Genomic DNA, 10,558 nt, shown 5'->3' with positions numbered 1-10,558 from the left:
CTTTAAGGAGCCGTTGATAGATTTGGCCCCAGCCTAAACTTGGACGGATTATAGAATCTCAAACAACATATTTTCACAATATTAAATCATCAGTGATTACGTATTTATTTGGTGGATGGAACACGCGAAAATTGATGTTACTTATCAAAGGTCAAGCTGTAAATTGGTTCAGTTTAAATTGTGTGTGGTCTAAGTAAATAGTTTCAGTAGTCTATCGATGATATGGTAGTTTATCGTTGGACCGTAGCAACTCTTTTTTTCCTCTAGATTAAAGTGACAAGTACAATAATAATATATTCAATGAAAATTTATATGAAGAGAGTAAAGTGTGTAGATTTTACTTTTACCTTTTAATGATAGAGGTGCTGTTTTTTTAAAGATTTTTAGTTCAAATAACACATATCAAAGCAAATTTAAAAAGAAAATGCAAGAGTAACGAAGATATCACAAGTAACAGGGACAATATTTTAAAGCATACTGAGAAAAAGAACAATCGCAACACAATAAACAACATATAGTAATATAAATTAAGGACTAGAAACTACAAGAATACACAATAAACAAGGTATGGTAATAGAAATCGATAGACTAGAAATTACAGTAATACCGCCAATCTTATTGATATGCAAGGAGAAATGTATCGCATTAGCCAACAAGACGATACTCAACTATCTATTAATATCTGATATCCTAATTTATGACTTCGACAACTTCTTACTAAGATCATAAAGTGAGAAGTACAAGTATCATAAATCTTCTTTGACAAATACTTACTCTGTCCGATATTTTTTATTAAATTAATTCAAGTTATTATGATTAAGTGATTTAGTGAAGGAATAATATGTATTAAATAATCATAACTAAGTAATAAAAATATATTATATATGTACACATTCCGTATTTATTGATTTGATATAAACAAGTCATTCATATAATTTTTACTATCACCCTTTCAATCTTGCAACTCGTAGCAATTGTCAAGATAATCAGTTTTGGTTTGGATTGAAGAAGTTCCTAAAAATGTTTTCCTTCTAACAATTTTGTTAAAATAAATAAAAATAAAAAAAGCTCAATCAAGGAAAATGTGAAAAACATTAAAACTGGGGTGGGTGATGCCATGTTACTATGCCTTCAATAGAAAGAGATTGATAATTAAATTTTGGTCATACTCCAACACTTAAACATAATAAATTCTAAACTCTTTTCATTTCAAAAATATTATAATTTTTCATCTTAGTTCAATCACTGATTCATTAATTTCATTAACAAAACAAATTATAATACTACTTCTGTTACAATTTATTTATCTGATTTTAATTGACAATAAATTAAAATTTTTATAATCTTAAACTAAAAATCCACTAAAATATTTTTTAATCTGGTAAAGGAAATTAAAGTATTTTGCAAGTACAATTGTAATATACGTATTGATGATGTTGGAGTCAAATCCATATGTGTCTGAAGAACGGGGGCTGCTGCATCTGTCACTGCCGATTTTCCCTCATTCCCTCACCTTAATAAAAAGTTTCTCCCTTTTTTCTCGCTCTTCTTCCTTTTTTTCCCCATTAATTATACATATTCTTGATCTGATCCCCATTTATAACTAACGTTAATTAATTATCATTACTGTAATAATCTTATCCAAAATCTCCCTATTCCCCTTCTCTACCATTTTTTTTGTTTGCCCAGTTTCGGATAGTAAGGATGAAGAAGGCGACGGTGGGTGCGATGGTTGTAGGGACCGCGGCGACGGTAGCTGTGGTGGCAGTCGTCTTGCGCCACCGCATGGGTAAATCGAGCAAATGGGAACGTGCCAGGGCAATCCTGAAAGAATTCGAGGAGAAATGTGCCACCCCAGATGGCAAGCTGAAGCAAGTGGCTGATGCTATGACGGTGGAGATGCACGCCGGCCTCGCCTCTGAAGGCGGCAGCAAGCTCAAGATGCTTATTAGCTATGTCGACAATCTACCTACTGGGTTTGTTACTCTTAATTCCTTAATTTATCTTTTTTTGAAATTGTATTTATGTATTTCGTACTATAGATTATAATTTTAAAAAATGTGTTGAAAAATGAATGGAGACAGGGAATTATTTATTGCGCGGAAATGTTGGATTATTTGTTATAAGGCGTTACTTAGAGAAATGATTAGAATTGTTTGATTACTTTCGTCCCTGATGATGACTGACTGAAATGTTGTGAAAGTTTAATCCTTTGTATTTAATTTTTATGCTTAAGCTTGGGAGTTATGCTATGTAGATAACAATTTTACCTGAATTTGTATTGCGCGCGGCATTCACAAGACCCTCCTCTGGTCTTACTTATTTCTTGACATGTTTTTCTGTGCTGTACTAGCTACTCAATCTATAACGATGTCCAGAAAACTAAGGTTCATTGAATTTCATCCGGAGCATCAGAGCTGAATATGGTTGAAGCGTATAGGTTGCTGCTCCAGTTCACATTTCCCGTGTCAAATTTCATGTCGAATGTATCATCTTTTGATTAAATGGTCAAAGTAAATTTCTTTATGATGTTATGATCAATGGCATTGCAGCTTCATTCCTCTCCTCTATGCTTGTCGGACTGTTCTTTTAGACACTGCTAATTTTACTAAGAATTATTATAAATAATGCATGCGGAGAAAGGTGATTTAATTATATTTCGTGTAATGACTGTACTATGTCATTGGTAAAGGTAAATTTTAATATTCTTTCTTTGATAAATTTTGTATTTAGCAATGAAGGTGGAGTGTTTTATGCATTGGATCTTGGTGGAACGAATTTTCGAGTATTGCGGGTGCAATTGGGTGGAAAAGATGGTAGCATTGTCCATCAAGAATTTGCAGAGGCATCAATTCCTCCAAATTTGATGGTTGGGACTTCAGAAGTAAGTATTTTTGTCCACTCAAAATGTTGCTCCCTTTTCTGTTATTTAGTTTTGCGTGGCTTTTGAAGTTCATATGATTTCAGGCACTTTTTGACTATATTGCGGCAGAACTTGCAAAATTTGTTGCTGAAGAAGAAGAAAAGTTTCATCCACCTCCTGGTAGGCACCGAGAACTAGGCTTCACCTTCTCGTTCCCAATAATGCAGACTTCAATCAATTCTGGAACTCTTATCAGGTGGACAAAAGGTTTCTCCATTGATGACACGGTATCCATTTCCTTGACTTTTCTTAGGCAATTGTGCAAATTAACTTGAAGTTGTTTGTGCCTAGGTGTAGTTCTAACTATCCATTCTGCAGCCTATTGCTGTTCTTTTCAACTTGATTGAAATGGGCTTTTTTCTTCTTTTCAACTTGATTGATGGGCTTTTTTCTTGTTCTCACAGACATATAAGTCAAATAGTTTTGCTACCCTTGATTGAACTCAGCCTGCTGACCTACTTTTCCATTCATGTATATTATGCATGATTTGTCACTGAAGTTTGATTTGTCAAAAAGACAACTTTGAGGTAGTTTCGAATTGAATCATTCATATGCTTTTCCTGTTCTAGACATTTGGTTTTGGAGAACTTAATCTTTTGTTTGGTGGATGTATTTGATGAGCCTGCGTGACATCAACTGTGCTTACAATTTGATGCACTGTTTTCTTGTTTTGGGAAACTTTGAATATAATGTATTCTTTGATGGTACTCACATTGTTTGCAATTAAAGAGAAATAAATTCAAGCAAGTTGCAGCATTTGATTTCAAAACCATTACAGCAACTACGTTAATCTATTGTAATTTTATGCGCAGGTTATTTTTTTTTTCTTATTATGTTTAATGAACTGAAAAAATAAGCTCTCATAATTACTGGGCAACAGGTTGGCAAAGATGTTGTTGCAGAACTGACAAAAGCAATGCAAAGACGAGAAATTGATATGAGGGTGTCAGCGCTTGTAAGTTTGCTTGATGCCACTGAGTAATATCTCTCTTTTTGAAGGGTGCTTGAATAAATTGTATGAATATTACCTAGCTTAGTTGTAAAGGTTTGATTTTAGTTACTTGTTGATGAAAGGTGAATGATACTGTTGGAACATTGGCTGGTGGTAGATTCACCAATAAGGATGTATCCATTGCTGTGATATTAGGTACTGGGACCAATGCAGCATATGTGGAGCGGGCTCAGGCAATTCCCAAATGGCACGGTCCTCTGCCTAAATCTGGAGAAATGGTTTGGGAACTTTTTAATGACTATTGATCTTCTATTGTCTCTATTTCATTTGTTTGGTGATCAACCACGGAATAGTTATTGAACTTCTATGTTACTTTCTAGGTGATCAATATGGAATGGGGTAACTTTAGGTCCTCCCATCTTCCCTTGACAGAGTACGATCATGCAATGGATACCGATAGTTTAAATCCTGGTGAACAGGTAATTGTTTATCCTTTTGTTCATTTAAGCTAAGGCTAATCTCGATTTTGCAATTAACCTGATAAAACTGAGAGATATATATATTTATCCTGACAGATATTTGAGAAGATATGTTCTGGCATGTACTTAGGAGAAATTTTACGCAGAGTTCTACTTAGAATGGCTGAAGAAGCTGGCATTTTTGGCGAGGAAGTCCCTCCAAAACTCAAGAATTCATTCATATTGAGGTATTTTTCTTACTATCTATAGAGTTATTAGTGATCTTCTTGCGGAAAACACATTGTTAAATGCCCAAACAGCTGCTGGGCAGTGTTTCTTGGGTCAACGAATGTGCCTGCATACTGTTGCTGTTCTGGTTGTCAGTTGATCAAGCTTGAGTATGGTAATATTGCTCATGCATTTATGAGCTTTCATTGCATTTTTGGTGCTTTACATAATTGCTTTGGCGCCATACACAACTCATAGTTAATATTAAATTCATTGTCTATTCTTGACTTGCTTGGTTAACGTGTTTCGGCTCTCTCCTATCCACTTAATTATTGAGCCTATTGTTTATTCTTCGCTTTGGAGTAAAATGAAAACAATTTCGTCCAATAACTAATATGCTATTGAGGAAGCATGCTTATTTACATACCCCCATTATATTTGAGGATCAATCAACTCCAGATAATGAAACTTTGACAAGAAAAAGATTACTGAACAATGAGATAGTATATGCCTTGAGAGTTATCGAGAATGTGCCAACACTATATCCCTCTTTAATGGCATCCTTTACTGTTTTAGAGAATCTGCTACAGTCACACAATCAAGTTATAAATTGTTTTAACTAAGATGATATTGTTAGCACCAAAAGTCGAATAGTCATTGCATCACTATCCTTTCTAGGCTTTTGGATTTGAAGTGTCCACTTGATGTCGGTCTTGTTTGCCTTTTGTTCTTATATTCGACCAGGTGCTCTCATAACAGTTACAAAAAATTATACAGGACACCTGAAATGTCTGCTATGCATCATGACACATCCTCTGATTTGAGAGTGGTTGGTGACAAGTTGAAGGATATCTTAGAGGTATAAGCTATTTGCCATTATCAATAACTCCCAAGGAAAAAAAGAAAAAGAAGGCCTTGTGATGTGGTGTGGCTATTATTCTTTCTACAAAAGTTTGCACAAAATCATTTCTTTGGTCATATTGCTTTAGAGCAAATAGAGAAATTGTTTTAATTAGGATTTATGGCAACAAATCAAATGAAAATTTTGGGTCTCAAGAAGTGAAAATCAAATTGTTGATGTTTGTCTCCTGTTCAGCAATTAGTTTTACTGTTAGCATTTGACATGATGATACAGCATGAATTGAAACTAGATACTTTGTTCATCCTATTTCAGATATCCAATACCTCTTTGAAGACAAGGAGATTAGTTGTTGAGCTGTGTAATATTGTTGCAACGCGTGGCGCCAGACTAGCAGCAGCGGGAATCTTGGGCATTATCAAAAAGATGGGAAAGGATGCACCGAGGGAAAGTGGTTCAGAAAAGATTGTCGTAGCCATGGATGGCGGATTGTATGAACACTATACAGAATACAGTAAGTGCTTGGAGAACACTTTGATTGAATTGCTTGGAAAGGAAATGGCAACAGGCATTGTTTTCAAGCACGCGAATGATGGTTCTGGCATTGGCGCTGCACTCCTTGCGGCCTCTAACTCCGTGTATGTTGAAGACAAGTGAGAGTGATCAAAATGATATTTAGCTAGAGGAAACTCCATTTACCTTTTATATTATGTTTTTTCTCTAGCCTTTTCTTTGGATTTTCTCTCTTTTTGGGTTCTTCTAAATTTTCAGAATTTTCCAGCACTTGTACTTGGTTTATAGGATATTATTCCTGAGAATGCCAACATATTTCTTCTGGAAAAGGGTGAAAAGAAATTATATGGACACTCAGCACTGCTAATTCTCCCCTTTGGTCTTTATTTTTCCAACTGCTATCAATTTTTTTAGAGTCAAATAAAATGGGGTATTATGCCATTACTAGACTTATCTGTTTAGCTATCATGTTAGTTAAACTCACAACCGAATGTGGAGGGTGCTTACCATCGAGCAACCCTCTTGTCTATGTTGTTTTGGTTGCGTCTTTTTCTTCTTTGAAAAATCGGGTCAATTTCAAACTCAATCTAGAATTTAAACTGCATTCAGGTCTGAAATTTGAAACGAGGCTACAAAAATTACAACATATCCAGTGAAATTCCACAAGTGGATCGGTGGAACTGTCTCGTGAAGATATTCCACAGGTGGATCGGTGGAACTGTCTCGTGAAGATAGATAAGTTATTTCTAAAAGTTTGTCGGCTCAAGTGCACCAATCTTTATTAGTTTTGGCTTGCACTTCTCCCCAATTTTAGGTGGCAGTTGTCATATTTGGCCTTTGTCTGTTGTGTAGAATGTAAACATACCAGGGTCGTTCAGGCCTTTGCTAGGCAGCAAATTACACCCGAGGACCAAAACAAGAAACAATGCGTAGGTTTTGATGGCTATTCGTTTTGCAGCAAAACAATGCGTAGGTTTTGATGGCTATTCGTTTTGCAGCTTTGCTACATTTTCCATCTACTCACAATAGAAAAGATAATCTATCTATCTATACAACATTAAAAGTGTGAAGGTAGGTCTTTCATTAAAAAACTCTGTTCTAAATAAAAAAAAAAATCTGTTTTCCTTCAATTATTAGACTATTATTTTGATAATATTTAAATTTGCATAATAAATATAATAGAAATTAAATGAAGAAGATTTTCTTATTATGATTAAATTCCTATCAATAATCTTTTTCTAACTAAAATAGATTTGATCCCCCAAAAAAAATGTCAAAAAACTTTTAAAATAATATGCAAAAAAGGTTTAACAAGTCCAAAAAATAAGCAAAAAAAAAATCAAAAATTTATCATTTACAATTTTTCTTAAATAATTGTCATTTAACTTTTTGGATATATTTAAAACTGTCCCAGTGATATTAGAATTCCGCTAATTACTTCTTTATTTAAACTAGGTAAGAAATTCTAATATTTTGATATTCTTTTAATTTTGGACAACCTTCTCTTTCTCCGATTAACTGCCCAAGCTTGGAAACTTTTCTCAAGATGAGTTCTATTTTAACGTATGCACTAAAATACTCACTCTTTCTTTTTCAGAGAAAAAACGAGGAAAATAATGATCCTATTTATGTGGTGAGGTAGAAAAAAGGGGGAATTTGAGCCCCAACTCTCGTAAAGGAATCGGATAGCAAGTCACTCAAAAATACTTTTAGTTATGCTCTATAGCTATAGTTTGCTAATTATAATTCGTAGATACATGTTAGAGGGAGGAGAGAGGCGAGCGAGATTGGGAGAAGGAGGAGAGAGGCGATTGAGAGAGGACAGAGAGTGGAGAGAGGTGAATTGTATATGTATATCTGTCAATTTATATATGTATATCTATCAAATAATTGTATATATGTAACTGGTATATATATGCATTTATATATCTGGCAAGCGAGATTGGGAGAGAGGCGAGCAATAGAGGGCAGAGAGTGGAAAGAGGTTAATTGAATTTGTATATCTGTCATATAATTGTATATGTTTATGAATAATTTGTAACGGGTATACATATGCATTTGTATATATGGCAAGCGAGATTGGGAGAGAGAAGTTAATTGTATTTGTATATTTATAATATAATTATATATGTATATGTATAATTTGTATTTATATATGTATAAAAGAGGAGAGAGGCGAAAAAGAGAAAGAGAGGAGAGAGGCAATAATTACAGCTAAAATTAAGCTGCGAGCCATAATTAATTCAAATTATAGCTATATTAGCTAATTAACTAGTATATATTTGTTTATTCGCGTAATTTTCTTTTAAAAAGACACTATTTGCATAGACATTATGCTTTTTCTACAAAAGTACACAACATATACATTTACACTCCTCATTTTTAGGAAAAGGCTCATAGGTGGAAGGAGGGGTATTCTTGAATAAAAAACAAAGGTTGAGGGTGTTTTTAGATCAAAAGGTGGAGAAAAGGTATTTTTGAATTATTTACCATAGGTTAGGAGTATTTTAGGGATATTTTTAGATCAAAATATGAAAAAAGGATATTTACATGCCTTTTCTCATAAATAAGGCGTATTCATAAGCCTTAAATAAGATAAATATTACTTGTGAAAAATTTAGAGATAAAAAGTCGATTATAGTATAACGTTAAATTTCAAAGTGGCAAAATCCAAATTTAAAGTAACAAAGGTGAAGCAGTAGAAAACAAAATATATCCAAATTGAGTCATTTTTTTTGCTACACTTATTCTAACAAATGAAACTCTCAATATATATTTTTAATTAATAAAAAATATTGATTGAATTTTTTATTTTTCATTAGATGACTCTGCAATAGACAAAACTATCATTTACTAGTTAAGTATTCACTACATTTAATTTTGCTCATTAAATGTTAGTGTGATGTCTGAATTATCTGTTACTCTTTAAGTATACTTTTATCATAAAAAAATTGCGTTATTTTTTTAAAAAAAAGTTATAGTTAAAGATATATCTTATTCACGATAATTTGTTTCTCTTATATATTTACTATTAATTACGCAATACACATATGCAAAACAGGATAAAACAAGTTAAATTAGAGTGTAAAAAGTATTTCACAGTCCATATACATACAGTATAACTCAATTTTTATCATGAAATATTTGGTCTGCAACAAACATTGAAGTGAACGATAGTGGAAGTTGTTATCAATTTATTGAAAAATAGAAAGCGATTGATTAATGGCTGAACCAAATTTCTCGTCTAATCTTTACCAAAAAAAGTGAGCATTTGTGGTCCTTTGCCCTTTGGGTTCTTAAAAGCGGATGGATTTAGACAACTCTACTTTTATCTTTTTTTAGGGTATGCACCAAAATTATGTTAATGTCTAAGAATTACTATTAAGGTTAATAAGATTAGATTACACGATTTTCAATCGTACGCCATGGAAAATTAAGATCGAAAGACCAACTAATAATATCTTTAAGGTTTGAGCTTATACGAGTTAATTAGATAAGTGACCTGCCACTCTCTATTCTTATTGTTATAAATAAAAATATAATAATAACTTTTTTCAAATAGAAGTCCAAATCTACTACTATTATTGGTAAAATATAACGGGAGATTGCAGTTCATAAGATCTACAGTATCTGAACCAATTAAAGAAATAATTTTTTTGAAATTTGAAAAGATAAGCTTTTATCTTTAAGTCTGAGAAATCGAGAGTGCTACCATAACTAACTTACCATTTTTACCACCTATAAATTAAAAGTTTATCTGTTCGAAATTCTAACCTTCTTAAATTAGTTTTAAAAATAATTTATAAATATTATAATAAAATTAAGACAAATATATTATTTCGATAAGCTTAAATTACTTTGATCCCTAACTTCGGCGCATAACATTAATCATTTCGTAACTAGTAAAAAAATAACTTATTCATATATTAATTTCAATATAAGTTATACAATATTTCATAGCTAATTAGAAATAAGTTGTTGATACAATATTATATTTATAATTTAGAAACTCGTGTAATTAATACATATATAAATTATGGAAGAAAATTGTGTATTATTTTATACAAATAGAGGGTAAAACTAGGAAAAATTGTGTGAATTGGCAAACATTACTAGCGTATTATTTAATATAGCTATAGTTTCACATAATTATAAATCGCGGCTATAGTTTAATGAAATTTGCTATTATACAGGTCTGAAAGCGAATTAAGAGGCTCATATACAAATTTTTAAAGCAAATTTATATTTTCTTTTGTATTTGTATATTTCGGGACTTATATACAAATTTGTGGAGACTCATATACAAATCACTAAAGGTTTGTATTTGTATACAAAGTGAAGGTAGTGACTCATATACAAACCTCTAAAGCAAATTTTTATTTGTATATACAATCTCTTTGAAAAATTAATTTGTACAATACAACGAGATACATAAACAAAAAAACTCAATGTATAATGCATTGAGATAGACAAACAAAAATTGGCATAGCAATTGAAACTACAACTATGAAACGTAATTAGGCAAACTGTAGCTAATAGGAACCTAATTATCTTTCAAATCTTTGTTATTTTTAAAGTTCCTCATAAAACTAATACCTACATAACTAATACTTTTTGCGAGATTT

General features: G+C 32.3%; 1 protein-coding gene across 2 annotated transcripts; it reads left to right on the top strand.

Annotated features, from left to right (window-relative positions):
• Window positions 1-1,447: 1,447 nt before the first annotated feature.
• On the top strand, window positions 1,448-6,306 carry LOC129900757 (hexokinase-2). 2 transcript variants are annotated; one of them, XM_055975782.1, is made up of 9 exons: window positions 1,448-1,976; window positions 2,734-2,884; window positions 2,968-3,150; window positions 3,804-3,878; window positions 3,998-4,153; window positions 4,256-4,354; window positions 4,451-4,581; window positions 5,306-5,420; window positions 5,736-6,306. In XM_055975782.1, the coding sequence occupies exons 1-9, from the start codon at window positions 1,705-1,707 to the stop codon at window positions 6,075-6,077; spliced, it is 1,524 nt and encodes a 507-aa protein (XP_055831757.1). In that variant the 5' UTR covers window positions 1,448-1,704; the 3' UTR covers window positions 6,078-6,306. The 2 variants fall into 2 exon arrangements, with proteins under 2 accessions (XP_055831757.1, XP_055831758.1); XM_055975783.1 differs by having other exon boundaries at window positions 1,449-1,976; window positions 5,339-5,420.
• The last annotated feature ends 4,252 nt before the right edge of the window (window positions 6,307-10,558 follow it).

This window comes from Solanum dulcamara, chromosome 8 (genome assembly GCF_947179165.1).
Source record: "Solanum dulcamara chromosome 8, daSolDulc1.2, whole genome shotgun sequence".
In the NCBI taxonomy this organism is placed as follows: domain Eukaryota; kingdom Viridiplantae; phylum Streptophyta; class Magnoliopsida; order Solanales; family Solanaceae; genus Solanum; species Solanum dulcamara.
Note: the sequence above shows the minus strand (reverse complement) of the source record. Positions and strands in the feature narration are given on the sequence as shown.